Below are 16,907 nucleotides of genomic sequence, written 5' to 3'. Positions count from 1 at the left end.
TTGTCAGTGGCAGCTAATACACTACTATAACAATAATTTAATAGCCCAGGGCCACAAGCTAGAAAGTGTGGTTCAACCAGATTCAGAAGCCCCTCTTTGTTTCTAAAGCTTATTCTCATACCTGATGCTGTATTGCCTCCCACAACTAGCTTAGAAATATTTTTGCAACATTATCTTATTTAGTATATGTTGTGTTAAAATAGTTAAAGGTGCTGGGTATATACAGGGTGTCCCAAAAAATGTATATGCACACTTTGAATAATTATAAAGGCAGTGTTTATTAAAGTACATTTCATTTTCAAAATTGAGCTCTCAGCTTTTAAAATATGTATACATTTTTGGGGACACCCTATATGTTTTTTTTGTATATCTTAGTAGTCCTATAAAATTAGGTAGATATTGTCCCCATTAGACTTTTGCAAAAGTCATGGATTCTTATTAACCGTCACAAAGAAAATATGAAGCAGCACAGTATTCTAAGACTCAAGTGTTCATGTTTCTTTCTAATAGAAAGGAATGACTATAAAACAACTGGGTGATTTTTATTTTTCGGTGCCACACTTTTTCACCTTGTGACCATTATTTTAATCTTATTGAGAAGGGGCCAGTGATTTTTTTTTTCTATCTCCTTTTGGTCTTTTATGCCATCACTTTAACTTATTTTTTTAAAAATCACAATCTTTTAACCCTCCTTCAGTTTCTATATCGATGCTATTACAGAGGGAAGAGGGCTGAAACTTTTTTTGATATGTTCACAAGAGAAGAAATTGTTGTAAAACAAAAAAGGGAGATTAATTGATTCATTCGCACTGTGACTGGTGTGGGGGCTGTGGGGGAAGTGGAAAGGGGAAGGTAGTGGTAGGAGATGGGCTTGGAGAAGCAGTAAGGGGTCATGTCATATAGGACCTATAAGGATTTTGGCTTTTATTGAGGATATGGAAAGCCACTAGAGAGGCTTTTGTTTTGAGCATTGGAGTGAAATGATTGAAATGATTCGAAAGGATCACTGTGGCAGCTCCATGATGTGTGGAGAATAGATTGTTGGGAAGGGAGGCAGCAAAGTGGCCACGGAAGAAGAACTTGCAGTTGTCCAGACAGTGGACTACTCTGTTGATGGTGGTTTGGACTAGGTGTTATGATGAGAAGTGGTTGATTCTTGAAATATTTTGAATATAGAGCAAGCAGGATTTACTGATTGATTGGATGTGGAGTAAAAGAGAAAAGAGGAATGACAGCTCATAAGATTTTTGAGTAGAGTATGGGGCAAGAAATGGCAGTGTAGGAAATTAGGAGTGTGGTTTGAGATGTCTGTTTGACATCCAAGTGGAGATGTAAGTGGGCAGGTGGAAATATGAGATGGCAATTGGGGAAAATATCCAGGCTGATAGATAGAAGAGAGAGACTAAAGGCTATAAAAATGGGTACAGATGCAGGTAGAATGCTAGAGGTGGTGGTGTGAGAATGGGATGATTGTCTTTTAATTGCTTCTACTTAAAAAAAATTGAAATAGCAAACTAGGTCTTTAGAGACGGGTGGGGAGGAGGTATTAGAAGCTTGAGAACAGAGAAAGAAGTTTGAAATGGTCTAGAATGAGAGTGATTGAACTAGGGAAATAAAATATACCATGCAGCATTAAAGATCCACTGAGATTAGTGGTCCTAAATTCAAAGTGAGACCAGTCAACATGTTTAAGTGTTTTTATTTTACCCATTTACTGCTGCCTAAATTTAGTTAAAGGGTTGGATTTATCCAAAGGTGGGGTTTTGCAGTTGGAATTATAACAGAGAGAAAGACAGTAATTGTGGATTTAAGTGAGTGAATACGTGTAACAGCAAAGTGAGCACAGGAATTGGGAACAGAGTTAAGGTAGTAATGTATAAATGCATGAGAGGACTGCAAGGTCAGGTCATTGTAAATACCTTATGTTTATTAATCTTCATGGCATCTCTGTGAAATAAGTACTGTTATTTTATCTGTTTGATAGATGGTAAAACTGAGCAGTGGAGAGGTTAAATAATTTGCTGAAGGTCATATAGCTATTAGTAGGATTTTAACCTTAAGTGGTGTGGCTCTAGAGCCAAGATCACTGGAGCAAGGAAATCAAAGATGTGTTAGGCCAGGGAATTAATCCACATGCAAAAGAGTGGCGTTTGAGGGGATGACCCAGAAGTTGGTAGATGCTGCATAAAAGAGGAGTAATGTCTGCTGGTATGTGTTTCAGAGAGAATGAGGAGTTAATGCTGCAGAAGTGGCGATGAGGTTCAAGAAGGGACATATACCTCTACCCCCTGGCTGCTTCTGGTGCTGTGGGAGAGAAAACAGCCACCTCAGGGGAGAGCCAGGTTTTGGTGTCAAACTGTTCTTAGGGGAAAGCCAGATTTCAGTTAGAGGAAGAAGGTGAAAGAACATTTGATAAAGAGATTGAGGATATAGTTAGGATATTTTTTTGATGGCAGATTAGGAGTTCCAGAATGTGCTGTGGAAGAGATTTTGGGAAGGTTGGAAGTGGGGATAGATTAGGGTTGCTATAGAATTACATAGGATGAGAGTTCTGGGATGTTGGGGTTTTGTAGTGACTGACTTAAATCAATGGCGCTGTAGGGCTTAAGAGGATTAATGAGGATGGTTTCTAAGGCAGAATTGTGGTTTTGTGTGTTGGAAGGGGAGGTAGGGAGGAACAGATTTTGCCAAGACTCTTGGCTTCTGTCTTGGTTGTGTCAAGGCTAGGAAAAATGTATTGTTATTAGAAGCAGGCTTCAGTAAAGAGAATACCTAGAGATCCTTTGAGGTTTTCTCTTTTGAATCATACTGGTATGATGTGAGTGGATGAGCATTAGAAAATTGTATCTTTTTGAGAAAGATAACTTAATTATGAATATCTGTGTAGCTGTTACAGAGCTTTTACATTCATTATCTTATTTGATATACTTTTCTAGTGAGTTACACATAAAATGTGAAGTTGATACCTTTAAACCCCAATTACAGATTCTTTGAAAACTTATTTTACAAGTTCTTGTAACTTATACCATATCACTTCTGCTTAGAACCTTCAAAAGGCTTCCCATCTCGCTTAAGGTAAAATTCCAAATCCTTACAGTGGCCTCCAAAGCTCTGTGTAATTTGGTCCTGTTACTTCTCCTCTATAACCTAACTACTACTTGTAACATTATTCCTACTTTTAGTAGTTCCCTGTTTGCTGTTCCTTGAGCATGCCAATCTTTTTTTATTTTAATATGTTTTTATTGATTTCAGAGAAAGGAAGGGAGAGAGAGAGAGAAGCGTCAATGATGAGAGTCATTGCTCTGCTGTCTCCTGCACGCCCCCTACTGGAGATCAACCCCACAACCCAGGCCTGTTCCCTGACTGAGAATTTAACTGTGACCGCCTGGTTCATAGGCCGACGCTCAACCACTGAGCCACACCACCAATTGGAGCATGCCAATCTTGAGTCCATTTAAAGGCCTTTGTAGTATTCTCCCAGGACTATTTCCTCAGTTCCCTTACTTTCTTCAGTATTCTGCTTAAATGTTACCAAGGCACTTTCCCTGACCTACCTATGTAAATAGCATCTCCCCAGCATTCTCTGTTACTTTGTTTTATTTTCATAGCACTCATCACCACCTGATGAGTTGATTTCTTCCACATATTGTCTTTCTCCCCCCACTACAGAGTACAAACTTCTTGAGGGTAGAGATTGTGTTTCTTTTGTGCACTGGTATATACCCAGAGAGAGAGAAGTATCTGGCTCTACATGAATATTTGTTGGTTGAATTAATGAATTAGGCAAGTGAGACTATTAGTCTCAGAGATTGTTAAATTTGTCTAACTTTTCATTAGCTGTGATAGAATGGGAGATTAAAACCTGATTTTTAGTCTGTTGCTCTTAACGTTGTATCACATGGCCACTCAAAACAGTGTTTATAGTTGGGTGAGTGCTTAGTTTAAATATACTTTAGTTTATTTGTGTATCACAGAACATTAACCTATGTTGTTGTTTTCTCCTAATGTAGATGCCAGAAGAGGAAGCTTTCTGTGTATTTGTTAAATTAATGCAAGATTATAGACTTCGTGAACTTTTTAAACCAAGTATGGCAGAATTGGGCCTTTGTATGTACCAGTTTGAATGCATGATACAGGTAAAAGTGTAGTTTTAAAAAAGAAGGCATATTGCCTTTATATTTTTGTCATCTTGGTTTGAGTGACACCTGAGAAAATTTAATGTTCAAAAATTTAATGTTGCATTACAGCAATTGAAAAAAAAATAGTGTTTTAATCACATGGTCCTTTGTTGGTTGATTAATGCAATTTAGACCTACTTTCCATTTAGGCACTATCAGCAAATATCTGCACTATCGCAGTCTGGAACTTGAATGCAATTTTCATATTCAAACCTTAAGCATATATGCTAAATGTATCATAACCCCGTTGCCTAAATGCATGAGTTTCCTTATTATGCCTTGTTATATCCTATTATTGTTATGTAGACTGTGGTCTCTTTCAGGAGCTCATGACATTTTGACACTGTCAGTTCATTTCCTTTGAGATTGCCTTCCCTTTCCCCTCCCCCCCCTGCTTTTTTGTTACTCCTTACCCAAGGGTATTTTTTCCATTGAGTTTTAGAGAGTGGAAGGGAGAAGGGAGGAAGAAAGAGAAACATCGATGTGAGAGAGACACATCGATTGGTTGCCTCCCGCATGTGCCCTGACCAGGGGTGGGGATCAAACCTGTAACCCGGTACGTGCCCTTGTCAGGGAATCAAACGCGACCTTTCCATGTGTGGTCTGATGTTCTAACCACTGACTAGCACTGTCCAGGGCATGCCTTTCCCTTTTTATCTCACACCTTGCTAGCCTATAATCTTTTTTTTTAGTCTTTATGTTGAAAGTATTACAAATGTCCCTTTTTTCCCTCCATTGATCCTGTCCACCCCACATCCGCCCCCTCGCCCAGGCCTTCCCCACACTATTGTTTGTGTCTATGGGTTATGTATATATGCGTATAAGTGCTTTGATTAATCTCTTCCTACCCACTCCCTGACCCCTGTCTTCCCTCTGAGATTCATCAGTCTGTTCCATGGTCCTGTGTCTCTAGATCTATTTTGTTCATTAGTTTATGTTGCTCATTATATTCTACATATGAGTGAGATTGTATGATTCTTGCCTTTCTCTGACTGCTGGCCAGCAATCTCAAAAGCAAATAATGTTTCCGTCATTTTCTGTTGCTAGTTTAAGACTCAGAGTCTAGTGACTGCATGAAGATGAAGAGGAGAGGAACCAAAATTAAGTGAAAAATACTTTAAAAATATTTTAGCTTTCTGGATTTAATTATTTTATTTTATTTTTAAAAATATGTATTTTTATCCTCACCTAAAAATATGTTTATTGATTTTAGGAGAGAGGAAGGGGGAGAGAGAGAGAGAGAGAGAAAAACATAGATATGAGAGAGAAACATCGATTGGTTGCCTCCCATATGCAGCCGTACCGAGATCGAACCTATAACTTAGGTATGTGCACTAACCAGGAATTGAACCCACAACATTTAGGTGTATGGGAGGACGCACCAGTCAGCTGAGCCACCCGGCCAGCACTAATTTTTATATTTTATAAATAAAAATAAGTGTGCTATATTGTCCTGTAAAATAATGGTATAAGTATTCTCATTTACTTAAATGTCAATTAGGCAGAATTTAAGTATTTAGGTTAATGATTGAGCTGGTATGAGAGCCACTTTTACGAGTCTCCTTTTCTCTGGCAGCCTTACCCACAGGAATTTTTTTTTTAGTTTGTTTTTATTGATTTCAGAGAGAGAGGAACGGAGAGGGGGAGAAACATCGATCGGCTGCCTCCACGCCCCCTACTGGGGATCAAACCCAAAACTGGGCAGGTGTGCTGACCGGGAATTGAACCCTGTGACCTCTTGGTGCATGGGACAATGCTCAACCACTGAGCCAGGCTGGCCAGCGCACCTACAGGAATTTTAAAATCCTCTTTTTCTATGTGTGTGTGGTGAGAAGAAGGGGATATGCAAAATATTTTTATATCTTAAAGATGAAGTAGGTCTTGAGATGATTCTTAAATTCTTTTTCTGAAATAGTAAGCTTGTTTTGTATCAACCCTTAAATACTCTTGGTTTATTTTCAGTTAATGTGTCATTTATGTTTTGAATTACTAGAGTTGCTGAACCATCTGTGTTTTGGGTGAGAAGGTAGGAGGGTAAGGTGAACAATGGTAGATAGCACCTGAAAGTATTTCAAAATGGCATTTCTTTCCTTTTTCAAAAAATTTTGAAATATTATAGTTTATAGAAAATATCAGATACCCATCTACCCACTGAAAAGGTTAAATATAAAAGTTTTACTTACATGCTTTAATTTTCCTTTTTATTAATGAATCAAATGTTACAGATACAGCCAGAGTCCTAACTCCACATTCTTTTCCCTTCCCAGGTGGTAACCATTATCTTCAGCGTATCAATTTCTACATCTTAACTTTTCTGTATGATGTCTGATCTGATCTTTGTGTTTGATATAGACCAATCTAGTGTATATGCAATGATCTGGTTTAAAATAACCAACTTTACATACTGTGTTTTAACTAATTCTCTTTTTCTCTTTAGGAACATCTTCCAGAGCTCTTTGTACATTTTCAGTCTCAGAGTTTTCATACCTCAATGTATGCATCATCCTGGTTTCTGACTATCTTTCTTACAACTTTTCCACTACCAGTTGCAACTAGGATATTTGATATCTTTATGTCTGAGGTAAGCTAATGGGTATAGTGAGCAAGGAATCATTGGGTTAATTAGAGCAGGGTAGTGAGGAGAACAGTAAAGGAGGACCATGTGTCCAATGCTAAACTGCTTACATGGATGATCTTATTTAAACCTGCAATACCCCTCTCAGGTATTGCTCATTTCCCCATTTATTAGGTGAGGAAGCCATGATTTAGATAAATGTTAAGTAGCTAGCTATGGACACACAGCACATAAGTGGGTATAATAATCAGGATTCAAATCTAGGCAGTCAAACTCTGGAGCCTACACTTTTAAACCTCTGAATCACCTCCTGATAGATTTAGTGAGAAGTAATGAGAGATAAAGTTTGCCTTACAATTCATAGGTTGCAGTGCACCTGTTATCCAAAGAGCAAGAAGTAATGAATCTAATGAATCTAATTAAGTGTCTTCCATTCCACAAACACATTACAAGTAGCCCTTTTCATTGTCATTGATATGTAGTAGTGATCCTTTGTCTTCTGTATTTTGGATGAGAAGGTAGGAAGGTAGGGATAGGTGATTAGTGGTAGATAGCACCTGAAAGAATTATTAATATTTTTAATTACATCTTAATCAAAGCCAATGTTAATTGTTATTAATTACATTTTGGGAAGATTAGTTTGTGTTACCTAGCTAAATTAGTTTAGTCTAGAGCCAGCAAACTATGATGTGTATACTGGTTTGCATGCCAAATCTGTCTTCCCACTTGTTTTTGTAAATAAAATTTTCTTGGAACACAGCCATGCCCATTTGTTGATGTGTTGTTTATGTCTGCTTTTGGGCTATAATGGCAGAGTTGAGTATTTGTGACAGCAACCGTATGGCCCACAAAACCTAAAATATTTACTGTCCTACTCTACGGAAAATGTTTGCCAACCTCTAGTTTAGATCCCTAACTGTTTCCCCTATTATTCTTTTGAATGACTAATTTTTGTTGATGGAAGAGTAAGACAAATTTGGCTTTATATAATTTGTTTCCTCAGGGTTTAGAAATAGTGTTTCGAGTAGGATTAGCACTTCTTCAGATGAATCAGGCAGAACTGATGCAACTCGACATGGAAGGGATGTTACAGGTAAGTCAGTTCACGATTTCTTGAATACCTTTAGAGTTTACTATTAATTCGTTAAAAATAAACGGCACTAAGTAGTTCTTGTTTTTCTTTTATTGTTTCTTAGCACTTTCAGAAGGTCATCCCACATCAGTTTGATGGAGGTCCAGACAAGTTAATCCAGGCAGCTTACCAAGTCAAGTATAACTCAAAAAAAATGAAAAAGTAAGGATTTTATATTTTGTTTTTTAGTAATAGGGGGTTGTTGAAGCATATAGGAAATGAAATAGAAGTGGTAAAACATTCTAATGATAAGTTTTGTTTTCCTCCTCAGTTTATACAACTGTAGTGTTTTATTTGGTGGTAAGTAATGGTTTTATTTATTTATTTTTATTTTATTTTTTCCATTACCATTTATCCCTTCTATGTCCAGAAGTAAAAATGGAAATTTCACCATTTTTTGGAAATTAAACAACACACTCTTAAATAACCAATGGATCAAAAGAGAAAACACGAAGGAAATTAGAAAATACTTAGTGATGAATGAAAACAAAAACACAACATACCAAAACTCATGCAATATATTGAAAGTAGTGCTAAGAGAGAAATTTATAGCTATAAATGCTTATGCTGAAAAACAAGAAAGAACTCTGGTCAACAACCTAATTTACAACCTAGGGAACTAGAAAAAGAAGAACAACCTGAACCCAAAGCTAGCAGAAGGAAGGAAGTAAAGATTAGAGCAGAGATAAATAGATTAAATAGAAAAACAATAGAGAAAATAAAACTAAAGTTGATTCTTTGAAAAGATCAGCAGAACAGGGAGAATACTATATGAATGTGAAGGCAGAGATCAGGGTGATATGACTACAAGCCATGGACCGCCAAAGATTGCAGGCAAATCACCAGAAACTATAATGAGAGGCATGGAACATATTCAACCTCACAGCCCTCAAAAGGAACCAACCATGCAGACAATTTGACTTTTTGCCTTTGGAGCGTTACATTAAGATTGGACACTTTAGCCAACTGTAATTTTTTCAAGAGTAATCAAATCTTGATGGCATATATCCCCAAGTCAATAATTTATCTACCAGACTCTGCTGAACAGCAAATCTGCATGGAGTTCATGAATAATAAAGGTCCCTACCATGAACATTGTTGTCAGTACCTTTGAGAAGCCACAACTTCCCCTCCTTGGCCCTCTAGGAACAGAAATGTACACTGCAATACACAGGAGGGGCCCAGAATCATCCTTAGCTGGAGGCCAAGGTCAAGGGCGGTCTCTTTGCCCTCTCCTCCATCCCTCAAAGAGATGATAAGAATTTTGGAATCAGCAAACCATGGACTTAAAAGCAGAGACTCTGGGATCAGACAGACCTGGATTCAAATTCCAACATAGTTACTTACCAGTTACTAGACCTTAAGCAAGTTAGTCAACACCTGTTCACCTTAGTTTCTTCCTTTTTACAATGGAAATAATAACCATAATTCCTTGAAGGGCTGTGTGAGGATTAAAGACCACATAGACCACTGCTCATCAAGATGTCTGTGCACACAAATTGCCTGGGAACCTTGTCGAAATGCAAATGTTGATTCAGAGGAACAGATTGGCAAGATTCTGCATTATCAATAAGCTCCCAAATGGTGCAGAGGCTGCCAGTAGGTGGACCACTTTAAATCCCACAGTGCATCTTGGTTATTATTCATGATTACACTGTACTTCATAACTACAGAATCTGTGAGAGGAATGGACAGTTGACATCAAAACTCTGCAAGAAGGGAGTCACATTTATTTCTAGAGATTGCAGCCCACTGATAGCCTCATGGTCCTAACACTTCCTTCAACCACTCCTGCCTGGATCTGTTCCAGTTGTCCTCTCACTGACTCAAAATAGTTAGGAAATTAGGATTGGTGAATTCATTCACATTTCTAAGTTATGTTCCTTAAAAACTACATGGCAAAAACCTTAGCAAGTTTAGGTATCAGAACTAATTCACAAGCTCAAGAAACTCATCCTAAACACTTATTTCTCAGACTATCATAGTAAAATGGAGGATTTTCTCATGGATTAAAAAAAGATAAAAATTGACAAACCTTTAGCTAGATGGACTAAGGAAAAAAGTAGACTCAAATTAATAAAATCAGAAATAAAAACCAGGACATTACTATGCACAAAAAAATTTTTACACAAATAAAAAGGAGTATAAGAGAGTACTATAAATAATTGTATACCAACAAATTGGGTAACCCAGAGGAAATGGGAAAATTTTTAGGAACACAAAACTGGTCAACACTAAATCTCAAAGAAATCACAAGTCTAAATAGACCTATAACTAGTAAAGATATTGAATCAGTAATCAAAGGTCTTCTGACAAGAAAAGCCCTGGACCTGTTGGCTTCACTGGTGAATTCTACCAAACATTTAAAGAGGAACTACTAACCGGTTCTCAAACTTTTCCAAAAAGTGGAAGAGGAGGAAATGTTTCCTAACTCATCCTGTGAGGCCGGCATGAATATATCCTGATACCCAAGCCAGAGAAAGACAGTACAAGAAAATGAAAAGATCAGTGTGCTTTATGAACATTGATGTAAAAATACTTAACAAAATACTAGCAGGCCAAATCAGCAGTGTATTAAGAGGATTGTACACCACAACCAAATAAAATTAATTCCACTCCTGAAATGCAAGGATAGTTCAACATATGAAAATTGATCAGTGCAATATACCACGTTAACTTATTGAAGGAAGAAAAACCACATGATCATTTCAATTGATGCAGAACAAGTATTTGACAAAATTCAGTACTTTTGTGATTAGGAAAAAACAAACTAGGAGTAGAATGCAGCTACCTCAACATAATAAAATCCATATATTAAAAAAAACGCAGCTAGCCCTGGCTTGAGTGGCTTACTTGGTTAGAGCCTAGTCCCATACATCAGAAGGTCACCAATCAATGTTTCTCACATTGATGTTTCTCTCTCCCTGCCTTCCTCTCTCTGGAATCAATAAAAACATATCCTCAAATGAGGATTAAAAAAAATTTTAAATAACCACGGCTTATATAACACTGAAAGTAAAAGACTAAGAATTTTTCCTTTAAGATCAGGAACACGGCAAGGATGCCCACTTTTGCCACTTCTATCTGACATAGTACTAGTCAGGGCAATCAAGCAAGGAAAAGAAAGAAAGGCATCCAAACTGGAAAGTAAAATTATGTTTTTCGGCAGAAAATGTGATTTTGTATGTAGAAAAACCTAAAGATTCTATGATAAAACCCCTCTAAAAATTGTTAAAGCTAATAAATGAATTCAGCAGAGTAGCAGGATACAAAGTCAACATACACATATGAATTGCATTTCTGTACATGAACAGTGAACAATCCAGGAAGGCTATTCCATTTATAATAGCATCGAAAAGAATAAGATACTTACGAATTAACTTAGCCAAGGAGGTGAAATACTTGTATGATGAAAACTATTAACATTTCTGAAAGAAATGAAAGATCTAAATAAATGGAAACATTCTATATTCATTGATTGGGAGACTTAATATTATTAAGATGTCAGTACTACCCAAAGCAAACTACAGATTTAATGCAATACCTGTTGAAATCCCAATAACATTTTTTGTGGAAATAGGAAATCCCATTCTAAAATTCATATAGAATATCAAAGAACCCCAAATAGCCAATCTTGAAAAAGAGCACCATTCCAGACAAAAAAAAAGCTAAGAGTTCATCACCACCAAACCAGTATTAGAAGAAATGTTAAAGGGACTTTTTTAAAAAGAAGAAAGAAAAGATCTAAAATATGAACAATAAAATGGCAATAACTACATATCTATCAACAATTATTTTAAATGAAAATGTATTAAATGCTTCAATCAAAAGACATAGGGTGGCTGAATGGATAAGAAAACAAGACTCTTCTTGCCCTGGCCAGTGTGGCTCAGTTGGGCGTCATCCTGTGCACCAAAAGGTTGCTGGTTCGATTCCGTAGGAGGTGTGTAGGAGGCAGCCAATTGATGTTTTGCTCTCATATTGATGTTTCTCTCTCCCTCTCCTTTCCTCCCTCTCTGAAAATCAGTAAAAAGTCTTTTTTAAAAATTTAAATTTAAATTTTTAAAAAAAAGAATCACATTAAACAGATGCTCAACATCACTGATCATTATGGTAATGTAAATTAAACTATAGTCAGATACCACCCCACACCTATTAGGATGGCTTCTGTCACAAAAACAGAAAATAAAATGTGTTGCTGAGGGTGTGAAAAAATAGAAACCCTTGTGCACCGTTGCTGGGAATGAAAAATGTTACGGCTGCTATGGAAAAGGATATGGCAGTTCCTAAAAAAATTAATCCAGTGATTCCACTTCTGGGAATATACTCCAGAAAAATGAAATAAAGTTTCAGAAAGATGTTTGTACATCCATATTTATAGCAGCGTTATTTTTATTAGTTAAAACACAGAAGCAGCTGAAATGTCCATTGATGGATAAATGGATAGGCAAAATGTGTATAAATACGATGAAATTCATTGCATTTACAACAAATACAAAACAACTCAGTTTTTAAAAGGAAGGAAGGAAATTCTGATACAGGTATAATATGGATGAACCTTAGGAACATTATGCTAAAAGTGATAAGCCAGTCACAATAGGACAAATACTGTATGATTCCACTTATATGAGATACTTAGTGTTGTTATAATCATAGAGACAACATAATATGGTGGTTGTCAGGATCTAAGGAGAGGGGAGAATAGGGTGTTATTGTTTCATGGGGAGAGTTTCAGTTTTATAAGATGAAAGTGCTAAGGACATGCTGGAGGTTATGGCTATACAACATTATGAGTGTATTTAATACTACTGAATTGTACATTTAAAAATAATTAAGATGATAAATTTTATGTTTTATATAGTTTACCTCAATAAAAATTACTGTGGGCTAAATGAGATTTAATATATATAGTAGTTAATAGGTTTCTATTTGAGGGAGAATTGAATTTTTAAAAGCAGCTATAAGTTGTTTAGGGCCTGGTCTTGTTAATATTTGGAGTTGTTAAACTTGATATTAACATTTTTGGTCAGGAGCAAGATATAAAAATAACTTGTTGAGACTAATTTTTTATGACCTGTAAGTTTCTAAAAAATAATTTTACACTTATAGTAGAGTTGCAAAAATAGTGTATCTCATTTGTCATTTCTTATTTTCTTATAGTCTTTTCTTGTCTTTCATGACCTTGATATTTCTGAAAAGAGTTGATTAGTTACTTTGTAGAAGGTCCTTCAATTTGTGGTTTGTTTTATGATTTCTCTTGATTACATTGAGGATATGCCTTATTGGAAAGGATACTGCAGAAATGGGGTGCCCTCAGTACCTTCTAGCAAGGATGCTTGATATCAGTATGATCGCTGGTGATGTTAACCTTGATTACTTGGCTCAGATGTTGTCTGCTAGGATTCTGTACTATAAACTTACTATTTTTCCCTTTGTAATTGCTAAATATTTTGGGAGAGTTGCTTTGAGACTATGCTTAAACTTTTATTCACTAATTTTAGAATTCATTGATTTTCCTTGCCTGTGGCAGTTACTGTTATGGAGTTCTAATGGTGATTTTTATATTTGTCTCATTCCTTCTATGTTTATTAATTGGAATTCTTTTGTTAGAAATAGTTGTCCCTTTTCCCCCATTATAAATGTTAGTCAATTTTAATACAGTCATGCACCACATATAACGGTGTTTTTGGTCAACAGTGGACCAAATATATGAAGGTGGTCCCATAAGATTATAATGGGGCTGAAAAATTCCTATCATCTAGTGATGTTGTAGCCATGGTAACATCATAGTGCAATGCATCACCTATGTATTTATGTTGATGCTGATGTAAACAAACCTGTGCTGCCAGTCTTAGAAAAACATAGCACATACAATTACGTACAGTGCAGAATATTTGATAATGATAGTAAACAACTATGTTACTGGTTTATATAGTTACTTTACTATGCTTTTAATCATTATTTTAGAATGCTTTCTACTTATATAAAAAAAGAACATGCCATGTTACACCTCATACGCCTGTGCAGCAGCCTCATACATCTTTTGTTTACTCCTTCTCTTGATTGCATCATTTTCTCTTGTGTTTGATTTTTTAAAAAAAATATCTTTATTGATTTCAGAGAGAGGAAAGGAGAGGGAGAGAGAGAGATAGAAACATCAATGATGAGAGAGTCATTGATCAATCCCGTAATCGGGCATGTGCCCTGACCGGGAATCGAACCCTGATCACCTGGATCCTAGGTTGATGCTCAACCGCTGAGCCACGCACGGCTGGGCTCTTGTGTTTTATTTAATATTGTGTTGTTTTGTTCTTCATGGCTCCTGAGCTATTTGCACAAAGACGAAATCCCTTAATAATGCATCGCTCAGAATGTATCCCTGTCGTTAAACTTTTTTTTTTTTTTTTTTTTTGGTTAAAATCTCTTTGGTTGAACTCTACAGATGTATTTTAATTTAATGGGGGCGGATAGGTAGTTCTTTTGTAAGTTTAGGGCCCGGATAGGTAGTTCTTTTGTAAGTTTAGGGCCGAATAGAATCTGTACACTTCGTTTTCTGTTTGGTGCCTTATATATTTTACTTTCTAAAGCAGCGATTTTCCACCCATGTGCTACAAGAATTTTTAAAACATGTGATACCTGACTATTTAGTCAAGGGCACTGACCTCTTTTCCCCTAGACTGTCAAATAAAAAAAATGGTAACAGCCAACACAATAGCTGTCCAGTGTGAATGCCCTGTCTTGAACTATAAGTATATAGGTCACAAATTTGATAGAGTTGCATCTTATTGTTCATGTTGCATAATAAGGTTGTGTCTGATTGATTGATTCTTGGTACCACAAATCCTTATATACAAGTATAGGCACCTGATTTTTTAAAAAGTCACTTTGGCCTGGCTGTCATGGCTCAGTGGTTGGATGCTGACCCACGGACCAGGAGATCGAGGTTCGATTCCCTGTCTGGGCACCTGCTGGGTTGCAGGCTTGATCCCCAGTAGGGGTTGTGCAGGAAGCAACAGATCAGTGACTCTCGCTCATCATTGATGTTTCTCTCTTCCCCTCTCCCTTCCTCTGTGAATGCAATAACATATTTTAAGAAAAAAGTCACTTTGGAGCAAAAAGAGTAGATAATTACTATTATTATTATTTGTAAATCCATCAAAATTATACCTATTTTTTGTCAGATTGGAAAATATATATATATTTTTGGTGTGCTGCAGAATTTTAGTAGTTCATGTGTGCCATGAGATGAAAAAGGTTGAAAATTGCTATTCTAAAACTTACTTTTGTATGGCCCTTATTTTTGTTATTTGTAAAGTAACTTTTGTAAGAATTTATGCAACTATTTGATTTTTCTCATCAAATATCTCAGTTTGTAATATAAGTTGGGGGAACCTAATGAAATTATATTTTGTGTTAATATATAGTTTTAAATTTTATAATTTAATAACTATTTTTGAATGAAAACACACCTTTTTTTCCCTTCTTCTTAGGCTTGAAAAGGAATACACTACAATAAAAACTAAAGAAATGGAAGAGCAAGTTGAAATTAAAGTAAGCATTTCGGGACTTTTAAAAGTGCTGAACATAAATTGATAGAAGTCAATTATTTGGCAGTAGATGTTAGGTTATGTTAATATATTTGTTACCTACTTATAGCACATTTAACAGTGATGTTTGAATTTATTTACTGTCCCACTAATTATAGTTAAAAATAGATATTTCAAAAACCAGAATAATGTGACCAGGGTGGTTTTCATTCTAGTGTAAAAGAGAGCAGCTCTTCCCTTTTTCTAGATATGTTGGTGGGTCATCCTGAGAAAATACTTCTGTGGGTAAGATAACTACTCCATTTAAGGATATTTTTAAATGTTGTGGAGAAGATAATCTATAGCATGCTGAGACTAACAGCAGTATAGTCTAAGGTAGACCAAATAGAGCAAATCATTGCATTAGAACTAACTATGACTGCTTTAGAGATGCAGGAAGCTTTTGCTAATTCAATTTTTTCATCACTAAGCTAATGTTATACTTTTGAACTACTCTCCAGAGAAACAGGTAGATTTTCAATGTAAAGGACTTACAAATTTCCATATGTACCTTAAAATTTTTATTTGTACCCCCTGTAAGGCCAGAAATTCTTAAGTTGGGGATCTTTGGTGTTGTTTGAGCTGGGAGTTAAGAAAAGTTTTATTGGCTTTTATGCTGATGTTTTAGGATGGAGATGATGAATAGAAAGATGAGGTAGTAAAGAAACTCAGTGATGGCTGATCCAATTTCTTATCTCTTAACCACCCCCCAGGAAACAAAAATAAAAAATATTTCTTGAGTGACTACTTTTTCCCCCCACTCTGTGTTTGGGTGCGTCTGTCTGATTTTTTATTTGAATCTGGCAAGGCATTAGATGGCCACCTTATTCAGAGTTAATTAGTTGTGTTAATTCAGCCTTGCTATAAGATACCACCACATCACTCACACCCTGCACGTCCTTCTTACAAGGGAATGGGTCCTGTTATTACTCCTCTCCATGAACCTCCTCAAAAGCCTCCTGGGACACAGTCTCCCCTATTTTTCTATGTTACCTCTCTTACCAACTCTGTCTCCCTTCTCTAGATGTGTTATTTCCATTTTGTCCCCTGTTCTTATTAATTGGAAATAGGTACTTCTACATTTTTCAGACAGAGAGACAGAAAAGATCCCTCTTTTTCCCTCCTTTTTAAAATTCTGTTATCCAACTGCTGCTCTACCATTTGCTTTTCTTTTAGGTACCATGAGTAAGGGTAAAATTAATTATACCCTCTACTTCAACCTACTGAAAGTAAAAAGTACGTCATCCTGATGAGTGGGGAGAGAGTATGGGTTATCGCATACCAGGAATATTCGGAACAGCAAATCAAGAATCTGAGGATGGGGAAGCCATCCTGTTCATTTCACCATGCTATGTTATTGGGGGAGAAAAAAAAAAATCTCAGGTCTATGAGTAATTCTTGCTCTTGAAGTTTTTTCCTAAAATTAAGTCACATGA

General features: G+C 36.2%; 1 protein-coding gene across 8 annotated transcripts in view; it reads left to right on the top strand.

Annotated features, from left to right (window-relative positions):
* Window positions 1-16,907, top strand: part of EVI5 (ecotropic viral integration site 5) — a 197,761-nt gene that overhangs the window by 87,132 nt on the left and 93,722 nt on the right. For all 8 annotated transcript variants that reach the window (XM_081144976.1, XM_081144979.1, XM_081144975.1 and 5 more), the window contains 5 exons: window positions 4,011-4,136; window positions 6,616-6,759; window positions 7,757-7,846; window positions 7,950-8,047; window positions 15,376-15,436. In XM_081144976.1, the coding sequence (XP_081001102.1) occupies window positions 4,011-4,136; window positions 6,616-6,759; window positions 7,757-7,846; window positions 7,950-8,047; window positions 15,376-15,436 (519 nt within the window). The remainder of the gene's footprint in view (window positions 1-4,010; window positions 4,137-6,615; window positions 6,760-7,756; window positions 7,847-7,949; window positions 8,048-15,375; window positions 15,437-16,907) is intronic.

The sequence above is a fragment of the Miniopterus schreibersii genome (genome assembly GCF_964146895.1).
Source record: "Miniopterus schreibersii genome assembly, chromosome: 8".
Taxonomy (NCBI): Eukaryota; Metazoa; Chordata; class Mammalia; order Chiroptera; family Miniopteridae; genus Miniopterus; species Miniopterus schreibersii.
This window is presented reverse-complemented; position numbering and strand designations above follow the sequence as displayed.